We start from the raw sequence: 23655 nt of genomic DNA on the forward strand, positions 1-23655 counted from the left end.
TAATGAAAGTCAAAAGAAGCCACCTCCCAACTTAAAAACCCATGTTCCTTCCAATGCTGCCATCGCACGAACAGTTAAAATTATTCAAGTTCCACATCTAAGAAAAACGAAGACAGGATTGACTGATTATCTTGCAGAAACATGAAGGCCGGATGATGCATAATATCACCTCGGAACAGGCTGGCTAAAACCTCTCAGATCCTCTTTTCATGCGTTATCTTATGTTAAGCCTCTAAGAACTGTTCATACTTAACATTTCCAAGGCTCAAACACTATCCTCACAGCAGACATCCGGCGAGCACTTGAAGACATTAGCTTCAGTAGTTGATCAACGGCTGCTATAAACAACATGTGTAAGTCATTTCTCCCCCTTCTAAAGAAAAAGTCAGCAGCTGTTTGCTAAAAAATCTTTTTTTTTTATTGTGGATGAAGACATCGCCAACTCACATATATCATTTTTATTTGGAGTATTTTTTTGCCTTGCAGCGCTCCTGAGAAATTCAGAAATGCATTGACTTTAGTTCTATAAAACACAACCCAATACTATAGTTGGGTTGTAAATTTCCCCTATTTAGTTATTTCCCTAAAAATCAAGACAATTGATCAATTTTAAGTACAGAAACCTTAATAAGTTAAAAAGTAAACACTGGCAAATAATCACAAATGTCAGAACATTAAAAGTGTCTTTACTTTTTCCATAGGAATATATAAAATAAATATCAAGTATAACTGACTTGATATTTACAAAATTAAAATTTTTTGATGGAAGACGCTTTAAATACTTTGATATATGAAAAACTTCATTAGGTTTAAATCAAATTCGAATGCTCTAAGTTTGATACATAATAGCTCTAAGTATTCTCATCCCTCCCCTGTCCCTGAGGACACTTTTATATTTTCCACCTAATGATCAAATAAGTTATTTTGAAAGTGTTTTTCTCCCTTTTGATTAACAATTGAATGGTTAAAATAAACTGGAGGTTTTATTTGGGGGGATATTTAATATTTTAAGTGGCTGGTTTTAAAGAATTAAATTCTTTCCCCAATTTTTTTTCTTTTAAATAAATAATGGCAGGAACTAAAATTCAAACAGCCATATGATACAGAATTGTACTAAATCAAATTCAATGTCTGGCTGGATTTTCTATTATAGTATTAGCAGTTGAAAACCATTAGGAATGTTGTGAAAAACTGTGGCAGCTAAAGCAAAATTCAACCACAAATCCTAGTAAGTTTGCAGAGAAGTAAACAGTAAAATTACTGTCATTAAACGACTGCAGTAAATTATTGTTAGAAATGTCCTACTGCTGACATTAGAATTATATGCTTCCTCATTGTATGGCTGGTTACTAAGAAGATTCCTTGAGCAGATGGTTCATCTCTGACACAACTTAGTTTCAGGAAAGTAGATGAGTTATGTCTGGTTTAGATCAACAAACACTTAGTATGCATACCAGGCAGCTATAGTTTCAATGATGATACAACTGAAACATTAGGTTCTACAGCTTCAGTTCAAGGTCACATAATTAAACAGCAGCCATGTAAGGTCGTGCTGTGTGCCCATAATAGCTTTCAAACTTATGTTAAACTACGGGGTGAAGGGAGATAGGCTGTTTTGAATAGGGAAGGAAATACTTAAAATGTCATGAAAGGCATTTAAAATATGATGACATGCTACTTAAATACCCACTACTTAAATTTTAATTCTCAAATTATAAGAGAAAAACTCTATGCATTTTCTATTTCTTCAAAATGAAGGATCATGTGTCTTTTCTTTTTTTTTAACTTAGAAATTTTTATTTCAGATGCTCCACACTGAAATGAAACTTCAATGGCAAGCAGCAAATAATTTAAGCTGGTCAGTGAAAGTATCTTTGAAAGGATCCCAAGGGTAATAATTTTATAAGAGAAATAATGGGCAAAACAGACAGGAGGCAGTTTGGCAGTTCTAATATAGAACTGGATGACCACTTCCTTTAAGCACACTAAATAAAGAATGGCAATATAAATAAGTTAGCTAAGGAGACAGGACGTTGTGAAGCAGCAATGTCTCAGTTACTGAATTCCTCAGAAAAACCAGTTTCACCCATCAACACATAAAGACTTCCAATCTTCTAAATACAGTAGAAAGCATACAGTTAATCACAGCAAAATTTACAAATGATCAAATTTAGCCCTGGCTGGAGCCAGAACTATTTACATATTTGGATCAATATCATTTCCACCTTTCCTTGTTATATAGATGTTCTATTTTAAAGGCATAGTGAAATTTACAAAATTTGCAAGAAATGTCTTTAAATATACAACTTCAACAACTAATACAAACATGAACATCCTGATTAAGTTCCAAGCCAGGATTTTTTTATGATAGGTTTATAAAAAATTAAAGAAATACTCCCTTATTCTTAAGTTCCAAACACCTAATGCTGGTGTTGCTGAAGTAATTCCACTGCCCTCGGTGACCGTGAGGATGCGAGTGGACAATTCCTGGACTAACATGCCTGTCACATGGACATCGCAGACAGAGGGAGGAGGGGCCGTGTTTAGTGATATTGCTCATTATAGTTCCATAAATACAGCTGTACGATTTAACACTTACATGAAAGTTGTATGTATAGGTGTGAAAAAACAAGTAGTTTTAAGATGATAACTTTAAAAAGACACCTTAGCTCTTAAAACCAAATCATATGCCCATAGTATGCACTTGACAACAAAGAGAAAGGCTGACACACGCAATAATTTGGATAGATTTCGAAGGGCATTGCACTCAGTGAAAAAGTCAATCTCAAAAAGGTTACATCCTATGGGATTCCATTTATATAGCACACTACAGAAATGGGAGAATAGTGAGTGGTTGCCGGAAGTTCAGGGAGGGGCTAAAGAAGGAGGTGGCTATGACTGTAAAAAGGGTAACACGAGGGGTTCTTGATGTATCTGTTCCGTAGTGGTGATCACATGGATTACACATGTGATAAAGTTGCATAGAACAAAATACACACACATTCCACCTCAGGACACCTATGTCCTCCCAGGGGCAACCTTGTTCTTGTCCTGTCTACACAAAATCCTCTATAAAGATGATTAATATACACTTCAGGTCAATTTTCTGCACTATGCAGATAAGCCACAGTTATTATTTCTTCTTCCTTTTCTTTTTCTTTCTTTTTTGGGTAAATCTCATGATTATCTTTAAAAGACAACCACATGTCTCAACTAGCCTAAATTAACTTGAAAATCAGAGAAAGAAATCAAAACCTGATATATAGCTACTTTTATTTTACTTACTTCCATAAGTTAAGATTAAAAAATCAAATGTTTCTAGCCTGAATTAGGTTAAATCAGAGAAGGAAAAAAATATATAGCAAACACTTCCTCCTGTGACACCTGCAATTTCTAAAAACAATAAGAATATTTTTATTAAATTCAGAGAAAGTACAACTGCAAACAAATACATGACTTTTTCCAAAAGGCCACTTCGTGATAAAGTACATACATTTAGTGTTTCTCTAAAGTGCTGTGCATGTCGTCTCTGGCTTGAGAGTCATCTATTGATTCAAAAGGTCCTTCAGCACAACCCCGGCACTGTTGTCAGGCGACACTGGCAAAGGCGTAAACGTGGGCAGCACGTCTGAAATGGGTTTCAAAAGGAGGTGCCCAGGCCCCCCAGGCCCAAGGCCAGCCGGGTTCATGAGAGGCACAGCCGCAGAGCGGGGAGCCAAGAACGGACTCACATCTGTTCTTCTCCCAGACCTGGGTTCTGTCGTATCTAAATGACAAAATGTGAATTACTTAGTCTCCTATATGTTATTTCATCAGCACTATACAAGTGTTTTAGGTTCCAAGATTTGGCCCCTAAATAAATTTAATTCATATGCTGCTGGGTTCTGGATCCGATACGCAGGGTCTATGAAATATACTAGTAGAAGGACAGAGAAAGAAATGGGAGAAAGGAAACGGGACAGAAGGATATTTGAATGTGTAACTAATACTTCATTACACACATTAATGTTGTCGTTTTATATTTAAATACAAGTTACATAACTGATAAACTGAATTTACTATTGAAGGGGAACAAAGTTTTGCCTCTTAGGACATTGATTTTTAAGGGGCAATTAAGACTCAGAAAGGAACTTTGAGCCTCCCCTTCCCTGCCTAGGAGATGCGAAGGGAGAGACGGACTGCGGCAGGGACCCTCCGGAAGCTGGCCTCCGCGCCCACCCGGACTGCGTGTGGTAAACAGGAGGACTTGGGGCAGGGCCTGTTAGCTGGATGCCCACCATGTCCCAATGTATCTGGTCGCTGAGCAAGGATTTCCCTGCACGGGCGCTCCGCTCTTCCTCAACTACCTGTCCATTCTCACTTCTGAAATCTCAGAACCCTTCCGGTCCCTGCTTTCTCCGTTGTCCAAAATTTCATATATATCCAGTGCTGCCTGTCTTTGGAATTCTCATGTATGTGAGCCCCTTTCCCATGCACATATATTAAAAATTTGATTTTCTCCTGTTATTTTGTCTGTTAATTTGATTTATTAGTTCAGATAGAAGAACTTAGAAGGTGGGAGGAAAGTATTTTTTTAGCTCCCACACTACAACAAATCCAGGATCAAAGACTAAACTTTAATCCTGCGAATCCTAGAGCAATCAGAACATCAGGGGCCCCCGGAGGCAGAGGGAGAGGGCTCCGGCCCCCTCGGCGTCATGTCTTCGGTGCCGATGGTTGCCAGTCCGCCAGTTCTATCCTCAAGCGCCGGGACACGGGTAATAAAAAAAAAATTTTTTTTTAAATTTAAAAAAAAAAAAAAGAACATCAGGGGCTTTTGGGTCTAATCAGTACAAATCGAACTGACGCAGGACTTGTAACTGAATGGAGTAGAGCAGGAAAGAGGGAGGAGGGGGAAGAGACTGAGGGGAGAAGGGGTAAAAGAGAGGGAGACCTGCCATAATGAATTTTGGAATCCTCTTTATGATGTTACAACCTAGTGTAACAAGAAAAAGTATTTTTAGTGCAGTCTACATCTGTTAAAATTAAGACTTTTCACTAAATTTAGCAGCCAAAACTTTTATCTAAACAACAAATAAATTTTACCACTTCCTCTTTCTATAAAAGTTGAGGAAAATATAACTTTGTCTAAATGACTAAGCAAGTTTTTAAATTTTCAAAATATAAATTATTTAATATCTTATTCAAAATTTAGTATCTGACATGTGATATGATTATAACATACTAGAGCAGTGGTTCTCAACCTTCTGGCCCTTTAAATACAGTTCCTCATGTTGTGACCCAACCATAAAATTATTTTCCTTGCTACTTCATAACTGTCATGTTGCTACTGTTATGAATCATAATGTAAATATCTGATATGCAGGATGGTCTTAGGCGACCCCTGTGAAAGGGTCGTTCGACCGCCAAAGGGGTCGCGACCCACAGGTTGAGAACCACTGTACTAGAGGCTCAATGCACGAAATTCGTGCACAAGGGGGTTGGGGGGGGTGGGAGGGGGTGTCCCTCAGCCCGGCCTACACCCTCTCGCAATCCAGGACCCTCGGGGGATGTCCGACTGCCTGATCGCCCCTAACCACTCTGCCTGCCTACCTCATCGCCCCTAACGCCTCTGCCTGACTGCCTGATCGCCCTTAACTGCTCGCCTGCCTGCCTGATTGCCCCTAACTGCCTCTGCCTCGGCCCCCGCTGCCGGGGCTTCGTCCGGAGGACATCCGGAATGACATCTGGAAGGTAGTTCAGCTATCTAGTCTAATTAGCACATTACCCTTTTATTAGTATAGATATGTACCTTTACAGTTCCACTAGCAAACATATTAGTTTGTATTAAAATATAAAAATTTCAGGGAAAAAAAGGGACCTTACAGTAAATAATCTTTTTGTAGTTTAAAGGTTATATTTAAATTTCAACTCAAGAAATTATACTGCATGCTAATATAGGGGATATGGATATAAATAAAACCCTTATAAACTAGTGGAATAAAAAATTATGTACACAGCCCTGGCCACTTTGGCTAGGTGGTTAGAGTGTCAGCCAATGAACCAAAGAATTGTGGGTTCAATTCCTGGTCAAGGGCACATACCTCAGCTGTGGGCTCTATCCCCAGGCCCTGCAGGAGGCAACCAATTGATGTCTCTCTCTCCACCCTGCCCCCTTGTTCCCTTCCATTCTCTCTGAAAATCAATGGGAAAAATATCCTCGGGCAAGGATTAAAAATACACACACACACACACACACACACACCTACTGTGGTACGACCAAACTACTTGCTTCTAGGCCAGCCCTTTTATGTAATGATGTTTACTTTGAATTTATATTAGTTCACACAAACACTCCATCCATGCTTTTGTTCCGGCCCTCCGGTCCAGTTTAAGAACCCATTGTGGCCCTCGAGTCAAAAAGTTTGCCCACCCCTGTTCTAGGCACATCTTTCAACATATAAGAATGCTTCCTATCATTCTTGGATATTTAAGCCAGTTTATTAAACTACTCTTATAAATATTATTAATATACCAAGGTTGGGGTATTGAGTATAACAGATTTTCACAGGGGAAAAAAAATCTTTCTCTAACTATAAACTACACTTCTCTGATTAGAAATAAGTACCATGCCGAAACTGGTTTGGCTCAGTGGATAGAGCGTCGGCCTGCGGACTGAAAGGTCCCAGGTTCGATTCCAGTTAAGGGCATGTACCTGGGTTGCGGGCACATCCCCAGTGGGGGGTGTGCAGGAGGCAGCTGATCGATGTTTCTCTCTCATCGATGTTTCTGACTATCTCTCTCCCTTCTTCTCTGTAAAAAAAATCAATAAAATATATTAAAAAAAAAGAAATAAGTACCATGAGTGAGAAAGGAAAACAGGTGCCCAAACAAAGGCTTACCATTTAATCACCTCTTCCAAGAAGAATAATTCAAAGTGGCTTATACAGAGAGAAAACAATGACACCAATATACAAAGAAAAAAATATTACATATTTTTTAAATTAATCTAAACCAATTAAATATCAGGTTATCACAAAATGTATGAAACCAAAATATAATGTCTTATTGGAATTTTAGAAGTCACTGCACATTTTCAAAAACATTAAAAATTTAGTTAATATCACTGTAAAACATAATCAAAACTTAAACATTTCATTTATTAAATTATTGAATAAATAAATATCTGGTTTTACCTTTAAAACTTTCCGGTACATTTATATCTAGTTTTCTCCTTCTTGGTGAGTCTAGTGGTTTCATATCGTGAACAGAAAGCTTTGGTGGTGGAATAGATGGATGAGATTCTGTTTCTAGAAATTTAACAAAAAGTTCTGAAAAAGACTAAGAAAAAAATATTTCAGTCATATTAGGCAGATATTAAAATTGTATTCACTACAGAAAATATACCAGGTATTCTAATTAAATATTAAAAACTAATCATGCCATCTGAATCATCTATCTATATAAATAAAACCTAAGCGACCAGCCGACCAGCCGGCAGCTATGATGTGCAATGACCACCAAGGGGCAGACACTCAATGTAGGAGCTGCTGAGCAACAGCAACTTTGCAGAGTGCCCTCTTGCACTCCAGGACCCCTCGGGGGGATGTCAGACTGCCGGTTTTGGCCCGATCCCCGCAGGCCAGGCCGCGGGACCCCACCTGCCAGAGGGACCCCGCTCACTCTGCAGACGCCCTTCGAGCCCCGGCATCGCCCCAAGTGCAGCTGGCCAGGGAGGGACTGCGGGAGGTTGGCTACGGGGCGTGTCTGGCCCATTTCACACAGTCACGCCTGCCGGCCACTTTCTAATTAATTTCCTTTCAATGTGCACAAATCTGTGCACTGGACCTCTAGTTTCTTTATAAGCTTTATGAATAATTAAAATGCTAGCACTTTAACCCCCTGGCAATGGGCAAGGAGACACCTGATTGGTGGTGTTGCTCTTATATCAATCAGGGGCAAGGCAGATGTACAGTCCTTAGTTCATTCTAGCTTGTTGCCTGTATCGGTGGCCAGACCTGTTTCATGCCTGAGACACATAAAATTATAATTCCTAGGTCTTGGAGGGGAAGAGATCAGAAAAACTGGTCTGATAATAAGTAGATTATTAATATTAACTGAGGCTTAGGAGGGGATGTAGTTTTAAAATGTGTGAAGACTTTGTGATTACTCTAGTAACTTCCAGATAACAGTAAGTAGATAGTTCTAGCACAACTCCATTAAGAGTGAACATGTCACCTAACAGTTTTTGTGGCAGTTGTGCAGATGGATATATGTCATTCTGCACATAAAACTGGATGCTATGAGAATAATAAGTGGATCACTACTGACTTAGTGAAAGTTGGGTGAGGGTATAGTATGGTAATATTGTAATTATTTCAGAGGGCAGTTACTGAATCATATATTCTCAGGAGCCAGAAAGTGTTCAAATCCTGAGTCTCTGCCATTTAACTGTCAGTGTAGTCTTAGATGCATTTAACCTGCCTGTTTCTCACCTGAAAAGTGAGTTTTAGTGATGGTGCATATAAGTTGTTGGGAAAAATAAAACATGAGAAGTACTTAAAATGGGGCCTGGCATTTGTAGCCAATAATATGTATGAGCAATTATCTTTTCCTGGGTTCAGGAAAAAAAAAAGTGCTAGCACTTCAGTGACAGAGGTATCAAGTAAAAACTTTAACATAATAATTTTTGATGACAGCACTTCACAAACCTATGGTTAGAATTAGCCACTTAGATTTCTTAAATCATTTTAATAACTGTTTACATACACATGAAAATTTGTATTGACAGAAAACAGATATTAAACTCATTCTTCTAAAGTAACACACAATCAATGAATATAGCAAAAGCTCACCAGTAACTTCATTAGATTAAAATAATGTAGTGCAGACCTTTCCTTTAAACTTTAGGCCATCCCATTTTAAACAGGGTTTTATCTTTATCGAGTTGTGGGTAGATCACCTATCCTCAGTTTCCTCTTCATTAAAAAAATAAAATAGAGAAATAAACTCCACATTCTAACTCACAGTGCTACTCAATTCAATCATCCTACTACATAACAGGCACTATTTTCCCTGTTTATTAACTATCTGCCTTCTCCAACCAGAGGAAGTTCGTTGAGGGAGGCACTGTATCTGGTTTGCTGCTGCATCCCCAATGCTTAACATTCTCAATGCTTAGAACAGCTGGGTACACAGCAGGTGCTCAATAAGTACTCACTGGCTCCATGACCGGGTAGATACATACATGCATAAAAGAAAGCTTCCATCTTAAGAATCTCATAATATAGTAGTAAGACAAATGATTGTGTGCCTATAGCATTATGATCAAATACAAATAAAGGAATAATACTTTGAAAAATAAAAGTACTATATAAGTAATAAAAAATAAAACCTATATGCAATAAACTTATTAAACCTGGCTTATTATCCTTAAGCTAGTTACATCTCTGGATCTGTTTCTATAACTTCAAAATAAAATGACTGTATAAAATCACCTAAAAGAGAAATCTGATTCTTGCCAATGAATGTGATGTGCTATCATCTGACTACTCATATTCAGCAAAAATAAAACAGCTCTTACACTATTAAACACAGATTGCTGATTTGGTCTCAGAGGCGTGTTGGGGACACTTTTTGATCCTCCTCCAAGCCACCCAGTCATCCATCTGGTAACTCCGCCCTGATCTTCATTCAACAACTGAAAAATTATTTTAAAACAGGAAAGTGTTATCAGTACAAGAAAAGAAAAAATAAGAACCACATTTCAAGTCCAATTCTTAGCAAATGTTTCTTACTGAGAGAAGCTACAAATACAATGAAATGTCCTCCCAAACACTATCCTGAATAAAAGTTGAGGACTATCAAAATTTCAGCATTCTGATAAGAGGGGTGGTGTATAAGTTACAAAATATTTAAACTGATACACAAATTGCACAAGTCCACTCCCTCACTGTAGTATGAAATTATTCCATTTCCAAATTATTGAAAAAATTGTATTTAGGAAAAGTTATATAATATACAGTAAAAGAAAATTTTATCTGATGCCACTACTTTAGTTATAAATGTATTCAGAATGGCTTTTATTATTCAGTTACCTGCTCCATATCCTCCCTTTTGATACCCAGGATGCTTCCCATTAATCGTAACACTTCATGTCGCTGGTTCTTTGGTGTATGGAAATGTCCAATGAAGAGGTTTCTCATTAGGATTCTATGAAAATGAAGGCAGAAACAGCTCAAGCTTACTCACAGTGGTTCTCAACCTTCCTAATGCCATGACCCTTTAATACAGTTCCTCATGTTGTGGTGACGCTCAACCATAAAATTATTTTCGTTGCTACTTCATAACTGTAATGCTGCTACTGTTATGAATCGTAATGTAAGTATCTGATATGCTATATGTGTTTTCCGATGGTCGCGACCCACAGGTTGAGAACCGCTGCACAAGCTCTCCCAATATTTAGTGTACCGAAATAATAAATATGTGCTAAACATACAAATATTTAATTAGACTTAAACAATACTTAATTATGAAAAACACTAAGCATATTTTAAAGTAGCATTTAAAAATTTTTGATGTGTCTAATTAAGAGTATTTCAAACAACCCAAAACGTATACCCAGAAAACATCACTTATCATGAAACCACTTTCTTCAACCAAACAATCAACTGAGATGGTGACCATTAGTAACACTCAGTGCCTATCTGCATTGATGTCAACCTTAAGGAGACACTTCAGATTTTTCCCACCCCACCTTAAATGGTGATGACAGTTCATGTGCTTCATGGCTATGCTTATATTTCCCCATGCACACTTATTAACAATTTGCTAATAATATGGAAATCTTTAAAATTTTAATGATTTACTACATATATACTTAGATTTCAGATCTAATACATTTGAGCAAAATATGTTCATTTAAGAACAGTACAAAGAGCAAAAAAGCCCTGACTGGTGTGGCTCAGGGTGTCGTCCCATGCACTAAAAGATTGTATGGGACGATTCTTGGTCAGGGCATATGCTCAGGTTTTGGGCTCAATCCCCAGGAGAGGGTGTGCAGGAGGCAGCCATCAATGTTTCTCTTTCTCTCTTCCTCTCCCTTCCTCTCTTTAAAATTCAATTAAAAAAACTTAAAAAAAAAAAAAGAATGGTAAGAATAAACTTTTTATTTTCTAGTTATGGTACTGTTTTAACTTTTCCATATAGTTTTAAGAAAAAGAATTTGAGCTGGAAAAATCTATTTAAAAGCCAAGAGAAGTCCAGTAAGCATGGCTCAGTGGTTGAGCATCGGCCTATGAACCAGGATGTCATGGTTTGATTCCTGGTCAGAGCACATGTCTGAGTTACACTCTCAATCCCCAGTGAGGGGCATGCAGGAGGCAGCTGATTGATGTTTCTCATTGATATTTATATCTCTCTCTCCTTCTCTCTCAAATCAATAAAAACATATTCTAAGAAAAATAAAAAACAGCCAAAAGAAGAGAAGCTATTCTACTATCTCATTAAAACTACCTATATCTCATCACTGTATAAAAAAAAGAAAAGATTTTTTTAAAAACCTAATTACATATAAACATCTACATGTAGAAATTTTACCTAAAAGTAGTCTTCATAAAATACATAAAAGTAAAAAGGCAGAACATACTTGTCTACTTTTCCTTCTGTGCTGTTGACTAAGTTCATCAATTTCTTTTGTACATCATCCAGCATTTCTTGTCGGAGCTCATCTGTTTTAAAACATGTGAATAAATATAGTCATTAACTGATTAAAACAAACTGGGTGAATATGTTATGAGATTTAAGACATCTTTGCTGTGAATTCTGAATATATGTACTTATTCTAATTAAGAATATTCAATTACTTCCATTTCATCTCTTCTTTGGTTTAGTGGACTAGGTTTGCTGGTACAGAATCTACCTGGAAGCTAGGATATGCATTTATTCACACGGTTTACCCCCAATAAAGTAATCAATTCTTTAGCAGAAAATATAAAAATCAAAGAAAAATATTTTCCTTCACTTCAGAAGCTTAACAGCAAAGAGATGACTTTCCCCACTGCTTCCTCGCAGGAAACGTTTCCAGAGCCCTCATTAATGGGAAGAAATGGAAAGGACAATTTTAGATTTTCCTTTTTCCATTTTCCTGGCTAGACTCTGCTTTTCGTGAGCTAAGAAAAGTATCTAACACAACTAAGACCACAGCTCGGGATGTAGCTGATAGGGCAAATTCTGGAGCTAAAAAATTGCAAAATACAATTCATATCACTGATTCTAACATACTAATCAAGATACTAAAATTTATGACTGACTCAGAAGGATGTTTGGACTCTTTTATTTTCAAATTCTTATTTTAAAAGAAAGCAGAATCTGTAAAATGTTGGTGGAATAGTTCGAATTTGAGCAGTATTAAAAGCAAAGTCTAGAATTTCAACAGGAAACAATACTCTGTTCATAAATCCAAGCATGCTAGAGGGCCAAGAATTCCTAGACTAAGGAACTCTCAGCCAAACCCATGGAGTTTACACCTATTACCTCAGAAATGAAGAGTTTGAGCTGAAGGAGCTGCTTATTAACCTCAAGCTACATTACACATTTCATCCTGAAAGAAATGAAGACTGCTTTGCCACAGAGCTCCATTTTTCAAATTAAGAAACACATCCACACACTACACTCTGACCTCTTTCCACAAACCTACTCTTTGAATTATGCTGCATTTTCCTAGTAGTAGCTGGATACAAGTTCCCTTATCAGAGATATGACTTGCAAATATTTTCTCCCACTCTGTGGGCTGTCATGTCATTTCACTTTCTTGATGGTATCACTTGAAGTACAAAAATTTTTAGTTTTGTTGAACTCCCAATTAATTTTTTTGTTGTTGCTTGTGCTTTCATAGTGAAGAAACTGTTGCCTGACTCAACATCACAAAGATTTAGTACAACGTTTTGTTCTAAGACTTTTACAGTTTTAACTCTAAAATGTAGGTCTATGACCCATTTTGAGTTATTTTTGTGCATGGTGTAAGGTAGGGGTCCAACTTTGTTCTTGTGTATGTGGAAATCGTTGTCCTAGTACCATGAGTTGAAAACTATTCTTTTGGCACTCCTGTTGAAAACCTATTGACTATAAAAGTATGGCTTTTAAATTAGTTAAATCTAATTTAACTGAAATAGAGTCCCAGTCAGGGCACATATGTCCAGGCTTCAGGCTCAATCTTCAGTGTGGAATGTGCAGGAATCAGCCAATCAATGATTCTCTCTCATCATTGATGTTTGTATCTCTCTTCCTCTCCCTTCCTCTCTGAAAGCAATAAAATATATATATATTTTAAAAGTATGGTTTATTCTGGACTTCCAATGCCCACTGCAAGACTTCTGTAAATGATTTTTGTCTGCCTGAAAAGCTCTTTTCCATTGGCACTACCTATTAACCCCCTTGCCACCCTTCACGTCTTAGTTCCCAGGTCACTTCCTCAGAGAAGTTTCCTCTTAACTTACAGATTGAGCCAAGTCCATTTGCTTTCTGTTTTCATCTGTCGGGACAATGACTAAACTTCAGACTTACATATAGTACTAAATATATATAGAAAATAGCCAGTTTAACTGTTTGCAATGCCTTATGGGTTTTCTAAATTGCAAAATGTAATTCATATAATAGGCTAACTTTACCAAAATAGAGATGGTTGCCATAACCATATTATAAAAGTGAGGTTTGTGCTCGGAAAATTTACTACAGTTTTCTTTCTTTCCAGTAAGAAATTTAATCTTGGAGAGAAGGGGGAAAAAGGAGAGAGAGAGAGAGAGAGAGAGAGAGAGAGAGAGAGAGAGAGAGAGAGAAAACGAACACACACAAGACTATTATTAAAGCTGGAGCCAGCAAAAGACATTTTGGATTCTTAATGTGCACATATATACTATGAACACATGGTGTTCTTTGGGCTTTTCTAGTACTACATTCTGAATATAAATAGAACTCTCAACTATTCAGAGGAAAAACAGAAGTAACTTAACCACTGTGAATTAACCATTCCACTCACGAGCTAAAACCAGAGCCAGAGTCAAGATGGGCGCAGTCTTTGCTTTCTCTCCTCCCCAAGGTGAAGAGAGGTAGCAGAGAAAAGATCAAACTTACCCTGACCCTACCCTTCCTTCCTCTCCAGGATTCCCTTCTCCTATCTACTTTCTTCTAAAATTAATAATTTTTATATTGATTACATGTCAAAATGATATTCCTGACATATCGGGTTACATAAAATATAGTACTAAAATTAATTACCTTTTTAATGTGGTTACTAAGAAATTTTAAATTATACATGTGGCTTGCATTATTTTTTGACAGCACTGCTTTGGAGCATAACCAGGATATAACCACTATACATACTGTCTCTTATTTAAAAATAAAAGATAAAACTGAATGATAGACATACTCAGAGTAAAATTCACAAAGCAAAGAGCGGATTCTGATAAAAATGATTTTACTAAGGTAAATTAGAAAAATATAACTTCGCTCTATGAAAAACTGATCAAGAAATTTGTCTTAGAGTTTGTCAAAAATTTTTTCTTAATGAAAATTCATTAATGTTGTTATAAAATTGATAAAAATCTGTGTTCTGAAAGGTAGGGTCCAAGCGTCCTTAAAGCCAAAATATCAGGGTAAACATTTCTTACACTCACTATCAGAATCCAAGCTAGTCCTGAGCTAATGTGATGGAGAACTGACAGCTGCATCTCCTTGTAGACATCACAGGGCTGTTTCAAATCCAAGCAGTAGTTTAAATGTGTTCTGATATTTGAGTCCAGATAAAAACTTCAGAATTTGGGGGAAGAGGCTGGAAGGCTGGTATGAACTAGGAAAGGTTTAGAAAAGCACAGACTTCCAAGGTCCCTACAGACTGTCTTTCTCTCCAGGCACCCTGATCTCCTCCCATCAGAGATTCTGAATATTTCTCCACAAAAACTGAACACTAACTCAAACCACAATTTGAAATCAGAACTGTATTTATATGGGCAGGCAAAAACATGGTTATTCAGAAATGGGTTTTTAGCCAAATACAATATCCCTGTGAAATACATGCCAAAAAAATACTTTGGAAGTTAAAAAGAGAGAGAGAGAAGGCAGTAGGTACACTTTCAGGTTGAGCAATAGTCTAGTTTTAGTCTGAGATTTAGTCTAGTTTAGAGGAGAGTTACTCTGAAAAGATGACACCCTAAAACCTGCCACATCAGAGCCTCTTCTCGGTAATGCCTAGAGATGGCACCATGACCTTCACCACTTGATTTAAAATCAAAACTGAACACAAAATGCAATTGACCACAACAGATTAGCACATCATAACTTTACACTTTGTTTATGATTAGTAACACTGCACTGTAACACTGTCTTCAGAGAACATCATAAAATAAGTCACAAAGTCATTTGGCTACTCATGACTAAGCTCTCTTGGACTAGACTCAAGTCAGTGTTTTAACAGTCACCTGACTAAGAAGAGAATGGTGGTTGGAGCAGGACTTGAGCGTCAGAAGACCTGCATATGAATTATAGTCCTGTCACAAGACTTGGGTATGAATCATGGTTCTGTCACCAGGGTCAGAGTTTGTTGCCTATTTTATAAAAAGAACATGTTTATCTCCGAGGATTTTTAGAGAGTCTGAGTGATTAAATGTGACTTTTCTAAACAGAAAAGTGCTATATATAAAGCATTAGTACTCATTTATCTGATTTCTTAAAATATCATCTCTCCATCTAGCCCTGACCAATATCAATAATATATATCACTTTGGTTAACATTAACATTGATATTTTCCCTCCATCTGCCTTGTCATCTTCATAAACCAAGGCAAAGGAATCAAAAGAAGGAAGAAAAAATGTTAAAAAGATGATTCTACTTATAGATATTTCAGTAAATAAACTGGGTCTTGTGTCTTACTTGCACTGGCTACCTAAAAAATAAATTTAAATCTAATACATTAAAGCTGATATAAGGAAATTTAGCCTCTTCATTTAATTAAATATAATCAAAGCAAAAGCTAGAAATTAGCTACTTTTTCATTACAGAATTTCAACTTATACAAGATCATTTTCATTATAGCACCAAATCAGATTTTTAAAAGCTTGGTCGGAGTGGCTCAGTTAGTTGAAGCGTCTATCCCACGCACTGGAAGATGGACGGTTCGATTCCTTGTCGGGGCACATACTTGGGTTGGGGGTTCAATCCTCAGTAGGGGTGTATACAGAGGACAACCGATTGATGTTTCTCTCCCCCGACCCCACCCCCATCTCTCTCTAAAGCGTGTCCTCCAGTGAGGATTAAAAAGAAAAAAAAAAGGGCATTTTATAATTTATTTATATTTGAAGACAGATTTGCTTTGTCTTTTAACTCAATTCTTTCAACCATATCAGACAGAATTTTAAGGGGTAGAGTACATGCTGAATATTTTCTTTTTCCATAATTATAATTATTACTAGATCAGAATCAGTAATTTAACTGAAACAGCAAAGTCGAGGTCTTCTGGATTATTTGTACAGTTAAATTAGAGTTACTATGTGCATTTGAAAGATATTTTATATAAATTTTTAATGTGACCAGATCAAATTTATACTCTCTATAATCCTTCAGTATGAAATCTGATCATTTGTACTGTACTTTCCATATCAAAACATTTTTAATGTGAGTCAAATTATATTTAATTTGTAAAGCTTCACATAGCCCAGATATTTCCCCCAAAAAGGAAGGCAATTTTGTCAAAGAAAAGTAAAGTCATTATAATAATTTTGCCACTTACTGAATATCATTATCACTATAGAAAATATACCAATGACAAAAGGCTTTCTAAGCTGCAGACTGGACCTCACCTCATTCGTGAAAGCTCCCTGTTGCAAATCAGTACAGAGTAACTCTGACTCCAAAAGGTTATGTTCAGCCCACACAGGGTTTTTAGAAAAAATTGAAATAGGTGTCACAATAAAAAAATGAAATATTTCACATTAAAGTCTACATTCCCAGTGTCTCTTGAAAGAGCTGAAGGTCTACCAACACTGGCCCACATTCCTGCATGGCAACAGCTGAGTGGAGCTGAGCATTTCCTGCCCCCTCTAAGAAACTCTCCAATTCACCACAGTCTCAGTCCTATTTGCTCTTTCCTATCATAGTTTGGGCCTCAGTTTACAATTTGTGTTTGTGATCCAAACTTAAGATTATTTCTTCACATAGCAACCCACTTCCAACTCTGTCCACTAGTGCACACACCACACACACACACACACACACACACACACACACACACACACTCCTTTAGTCATTACCAGTTCACCAGATCTTCAGCCAGTTTCCAGATTATGTCACATAGCTTCACATGAATTCCTCCTTCTGTCTAGAATGTTCTTCCCCCGCCCTAGCCTGTTTGGCTCAGTGGATAGAGCGTTAGCCTGAGGACTGAAGGGTCATGGATTCAATTACGGTCAAGGGCATATACCTGGGTTGTGGGCTCCATCCCAAGTAGGGGGGGTGCAGGAGGCAGCTGATCAATGATTCTCTCTCATCATAGAAACATCAATGATCACTGATGTTTCTCTCTCTCTCCATCTCCCTTCCTCTCTGAAATCAATAAAAATATATTTTAAAAAAAAATGTTCTTCCCCAACTCCCTGTTGGCTTAGCTATACCTATTCATCATTCAAGTGAGGTCAAGTACACCCTTCACTAGTCTTTCCTACCCTTTCATACCACTATTACCAAGTAGAATGGATTGCTCATTCCTTTGTAAACAATTTGTTGCCTGTATGTGATTACATGTAGCCTTCCCCTTCTTGCCTGACAGTACACTTTCTGAAGGTAGGACCCTTGTCCCTTATCTTTGTATCTCTAGTGCCTATTTTAGTGCTTGGTACACAACAGAAAACAATGAATTTTTTATTAATAAATGAGTGATTTTTCTCTGGGAGGGGAGACTATCTGGGAAGAACAGAACACTGAACAAAAGGAATAAATGATTTATGTTCTGAATTATTCATCCATATGAGGGAAAATACACAAAACATTAATTCAAAACACTCATCTCTACAAAATTAACTTTTTCCTTTATAAGAATTAATAAAACACATGTAAAAATATAACCATTAAATTGAAAAGGGCTTAATTATTTATCTAACCGATATAAACTTTTTTTCTCAACTAAAATTTTGGCATTGTGTAGTATATACCCAGATGTTTATATCGTCACAAATAACTTTTTTAACCATTTATGGCAATTCAGAAAACTGCATCTGGTATTTCTTATATGTTTCCTCTAAAATCACCACTTCTGCCAAAAACATCTATAAAGAAATCCCTCAAAAGGTTTGGGTAACAAAGCGTCTGGGAATGTATTTGGCCTGTGTTCAACAGGACATTATATGTTTTCTTATATAAATCATGTCTTGGAAAACGGAATGTCTTTATTTAAAATAAAAACTCTACCATCCAGCACCCAAAACGTAGTTCCATAAAAAATATTGTAAACTTCTCTTATATTTGTAGTTTTAACTCATGTTTTTATACTTCATACTAAAGCAGGTTTACTGGGTCTCATTTTTACATTCTTCTAGATTTTCTTTAAAAAAACACTCTAAGAAAATTTTCCATTCTCAACTCACAGAAGACTTTTTTAAAAAGCAGTGACCAAACATTCCCTAAAAAAAAACAACACACACACACACACACACACACAACAAAAACCAGTTCTGGATCCCTTTAAAATATGGGTATAAACTAGCAGACAGGCTAAAAGATTTTACCAATGTAGAATCTAAACTTGCACTGTTTATGAAAACTTACTTTTCTTTGTGTACCACTAAATTCATCACCCTTTTGAATAATTAGTTATTAAAACAAAAACTATTTCGTTCTTTCCATTTCAATTTTATTCCATCATCTTCATTTAAGCAGGAATTTATTTTTTAAGAATGGTGGTAAGGAACAAGATGTGAAAGAAGGAAAAGAAAAATGTCCAAGCTGGCCATAAACACAGCAAGATAACACATCTTTCAATGGTTCCACTGCAGTCTAGGTTTCCATAGGTGAGTGTTTTCCCATGAATACCAATTCCATGGAAATTATGAACTCTGATCAACTCAGAATAATTAATGAATGACACTGACTTACCTGTTTCATTAAAAAAAATCAATAAAAAATAAGATGACATGTGAAATAAGTCTTTGGACTACAGACGGTCCTTGGCTTATGTTGGACTCGACGTACGTCGTTTAGTGGTTACATCACCATCTCCCATTTATTTATAAAAAAAAAGTTCTGTCATTTCAACGTATGTACATATGTGCTTTATGTTTTTTATTATTTATTTACCACAAGTAAAGGTCAGGAATTGTTATCTTTCTTTTAAAATTTTTTTACTGTTTCACCTCATTACTGCTGTGTGTGTGCTCCATGTGAGTGACGTAGGTGCTCACGTAGGTGGGTTCCGAGATACGGCGAAAATCGCGTTACGTCGCAATGTAGGATCGGATCTCTGATGTAACCCAAGGACCAACTGTATATTGAAAAAGAATACTTTCAGCCCTGGCCAGTTTGGCTCAGTGGATAGAGCGCTGACCCCAGGTTCAATTCCATTCAAAAGCATGTACCTTGGTTGCAGGCTTGATCCCTGCCCCAGTTAGGGGCGTGTGTGGGAGGCAACCAATTGATGTGTTTCTCTCACATCAATGTTTCTCTCTCTGTTTCTCTCCTCCCTTCCATACTCTCTAAAATCATTGGAAAAATATCCTTGGGTAAGGATTAACCAAAAAAAAAAAAAAAAAAAGAAGGAAGAAAGGAAGGAACAAAGGAGGGGAAAAGAAAAAAAAGAAAGAAAAGAAAAAAAGGAAAGAAAAGAAAAGAAAAGAAAAGAAAAGAAAAGAAAAGAAAAGGAAAGGAAAGAAAAGAAAAGAAAAAAGGAAAAAGAAAGAAAGAAGAATACTTTCAGGTAAAATGTTGAAAGAATAGTTTCTAAAAGGAAGGAAAGCACTAAATCTACGAGCCAACATTATCTATTAAAGTACAGCAGCACCACTATCATCCTAGGGTTTTCTTTCACTGTTACTTTCCCTTAGGGGGTAGGGGACAAGAGAGAAGTTCTGACACTGTCAAGGTGAAAGCCCAGGGTTTGGGGCTCTGCTCAAGTTCCTTCCCAGTTCCTGCCCCTTAATGGGATTCTTGAGGAACTAAATATGCACTGTCTTAGGAGCACTGTTGTGTACCATTGTTTGAAATTATGAACCTATGGTGTATCTATGCTCTGTGTCACTTCCATGAAAAAAGGAATCCTATCTAGTCTCTCACACAGCATCAAAAATGAAGCCAAGTAGTTGGTTGTCATTAAGTATTTAATGCCTCATAAGGCATCTTCATACTTTCCACCCAGAGCCTGAACTCACAAGCAGTTACACGTACCTGGCACTAACAATTACGTATTCTAAGAATGATAGAAATCATCAACAATTACTGTTTTAATCCTGGTATTGTATACAATAGCCCCCTTTTCATGTTTGACCAGACTGAATCATCTCATTTCTGGTAGCAATGACATAATCAGCATTTTGAATAAAATATCACTTTTTAAAATGAGTTTCCTAATATTGTTTAAATGTTGAAACTGCATATCAACTAATCATCAGTCCACATATGCTTAGAAATAAAACAATACTTTGCCTCTACGATTCAAGTCTCTATGTACTTTCTTGCAACAAAAGCCAATCTGTCCTTTTCAAAATTGTTTCTCCTGGCAAATATTTTTGCTGTCTGGCCAAGTTTTGTGTTAAAAATAAAGTACAGTATTACAACATCAATCAGCATTTAAAGTACTTAATGATCTATGAAAGAAAATATACAATGATTCTTTTGAAACAACCAAGCCAATCAAAGTTTTATTTATATTATCAAATCAAAAGTGTAGCTTTGAGAAAATAAAATCACATTTGGGTTTAGAGATATAAAAGCAATATCAAGCACTTAGGTAATAAAAGAAAACAGAACACTAAGGAGATTGTAAATGGCAAGAATAGCTTAAAGGCATAAGAGAACTCTCTCTACTCCCTACTTCCTGTCTATGCAGTACTGGCCTTTTGCCTGCCCTTTCAAATATCAGTTGTATAAGCATAATTAGGGCTTTTTCTACAGCTAATATTGACTCCACAAAATAAGTCCGAAGCTACTTCACATTTACAATGAATATTAATTGTAATTTTTTTTACATGAATAGGGATGTAGGCCACTTAAGCCTTGTCATTTATAACCAAAATCTGAAAATATTCTACTACTACTGAGAGCTTAAATGGGTGCCTGAATAAGTACTAAGTAGTGCAGGAATTCTGATATTTATCAACTCTGATAAGAATAACTCAGGTAGATGTCTAAAAGGGGATGTGGCTTCAGACATTCTAATAGCATGACATACAACACTGAGCTGTCACAGACCAAGGAGTTGGTTCAGAATACTGCTTTTCACCTCCATTAGTCAGCCCTACCCTAAGACAGCAATTCTCTGGCTAATCCCTTGGGTGCCAGTGTGTCCCCTCTGAGTTGCTCATGTCTTCCAGATAATGCTGTAGCTGCACTAGTAGCCTTCAACCTAATTTTCCCAATAAATACTCTCTCCAGATAAGAGCAACCATTTCAACATTGAGGGTACAACAGAGAGGATACTGTCCTTCCTCAAAGGAGATGGAGATATACAGAACAAATATAAGTCAGTCTATAAAAAGCCATTTTCCGGACAGGAAGAAAGATGTAACATGAAAAAAACATGAACTTTGGCCAAAGGTAAAACATCAGAGTTCAAATTTCAGCTTCTTTAACTTATAAAATGCAACTAATACTACCTACTTTAAAGTTGCTGTGAAGAATAAAAGAAATAAGACTTAATATACAGTAAATGTTCTATAAAATATCCATGGTACTCAATATAAAACTGTGTGCTTGCTGCCAGTTTCCAGGCCCTCTAAGACATTTACAATTCCCAGGCTAGCCAAGTCCTACAAAGTAAACGGAGGACTTTTAGTTGGCCAGTAATCTGCCTCCAAATGAAGTTATCTCAAGAGGAATTGCCTCACTTGATCCACCTTATTATTTTTGTATTCCTAAAAATCTCTTATCTCCGACTCTTGCTGGATTTAGGCCCACTTACTCTGGCTTGTCCTTTGGTATCCATGTTTCAGAGGTTCTTGTCTGCTTGCCTCCTTAGCCTCCAAGTCACTGTTTCTGTTGTGACAGCATCTCTGCTGTGCCATCTCCTAGTTCTGCCTGTTTCTAATTTCTATTTTATTTTAGGTGATACATGAACTTTGGCCAAGAGTAAAGTTAATTATGTGCTTTGGTGCTACTATGACTAACCCAGACACTAAAGTTGCTGCATTTCTAGATTCCTTTATCACCTTTACACAATCTTACATCGTTACCTACTAAATGCAACCCTAGAATAGCTTCAACTTCCTGGGGACCCTTAAATCAGAGATTAAATGAGGACCTGCCATACTTGTTAGAAGTTAGATTCAACAAAGCACTTAGGAACCGCCTGATTTTCTGACCCAATTCATAATCCTAAGCACAGGACTCAACTTACTGAACTGACAAGGCTTATGAGAAACCTTACAAGCATCAAAAAAATACATGAGTGGCCGTTATGTAAAGCACCATCTATAATCATAAAAAGCTATTTATGCCCATTCCTTACACAAAAAGTTACTTTTACTTGATGATATTGCACTCTCTAACACATCAGATGGCTTTAAGTAGAATGAACACAGACTGATTAGGGAAAAGTCATAAACAAAAATCAGGTAAATCAAATTAATCCCCTTGATGGTCAACAGGGTCAAGCCCACACAACTGGACTGCCTCAATACCAAGGAAAACTAACTGGACAGCCAGGGCCAATTTATGAGTCTGATTTCACAGGACCATATTCAAACGGAAGCAAACTGGTTAATGGGTGATGGAAATGGAAGTCACCCACCAAAGGAAGTTGGTCTCACTCAACTGTACCAATGCACAGGGGAAGGTTACAATTGATTCAATACTAGTTTGTAGTAAAAAGAAAAAAAGGAAAAGGGGAAAAAAAACTTACTTTGTTTTTTAAGTTGTTCAATTTGTTCTTCCTTTAAATCTAATTGCTCTGTGAGTCTTGATGCTGAATCCAACGCAGCATTTGCTTCATCCAAACGTTCCTGAGGAAGAAAAGTTCATTAAAAAGTAGCAGGTAGCCCTAGCCAGTTTGGCTCAGTGGATAGAGCATCAGCCTGCAGACTGAAGGGTTGTGGGTTCAATTCCAGTCAAGGGCAGAGGGAAGCAATCAAACAATGTGTCTCTCTTACATCCATGTTTCTCTCTCTCTGTCTCTTCCCCTCCCTCCCACCCTCTCTAACAATCAATGGAAAAATATGCTCAGGTGAGGAGTAACAAAACAAAACAAAAAACCCAAACCAAAAAAAAAAAAAGTAGCAAGTAAAGCCCTGGCCAGATAGCTGAGTTGGTTAGAGCATAATCCCAATAAGCCAAGGTTGCTGGCTCAATCTCTGGTCAGGGCACATACATACATATATACATACATAAATATTTAAAAAATAAAAAGCAGCATATAAAAACTATTTCACCAACATAGGGCTAGAAGACTTCTTAGAGTCAACACTTTTCATTTCAGCTGATGACCT

The 23655-nt window shown here is 36.9% G+C and overlaps 1 protein-coding gene and 2 pseudogenes across 3 annotated transcripts in view; 2 read left to right on the plus strand and 1 right to left on the minus strand.

Moving 5' to 3' along the window:
• Positions 1 to 395: 395 nt before the first annotated feature.
• Positions 396 to 23655, minus strand: part of TRIP11 (thyroid hormone receptor interactor 11) — a 65588-nt gene continuing 42328 nt past the window's right edge. For 2 of the 3 annotated variants that reach the window (XM_014445542.2, XM_006103092.3), the window contains exons 16-21: positions 23073 to 23172; positions 11627 to 11708; positions 10077 to 10191; positions 9563 to 9679; positions 7176 to 7320; positions 396 to 3766 (exon numbers count right to left, since the gene is read on the minus strand). In XM_014445542.2, the coding sequence (XP_014301028.1) occupies positions 3546 to 3766; positions 7176 to 7320; positions 9563 to 9679; positions 10077 to 10191; positions 11627 to 11708; positions 23073 to 23172 (780 nt within the window). In that variant the 3' untranslated portion in view covers positions 396 to 3545. Of the gene's footprint in view, positions 3767 to 7175; positions 7321 to 9562; positions 9680 to 10076; positions 10192 to 11626; positions 11709 to 23072; positions 23173 to 23655 lie in introns of those variants that run through there. The other variant, XM_023744424.1, reaches the window with a different exon arrangement.
• LOC111823322 lies at positions 4656 to 4757 on the plus strand (annotated as a pseudogene).
• LOC111823324 lies at positions 7877 to 8021 on the plus strand (annotated as a pseudogene).

The sequence above is a fragment of the Myotis lucifugus genome, unplaced genomic scaffold (genome assembly GCF_000147115.1).
Source record: "Myotis lucifugus unplaced genomic scaffold, Myoluc2.0 scaffold_463, whole genome shotgun sequence".
Classification (NCBI taxonomy): Eukaryota; Metazoa; Chordata; class Mammalia; order Chiroptera; family Vespertilionidae; genus Myotis; species Myotis lucifugus.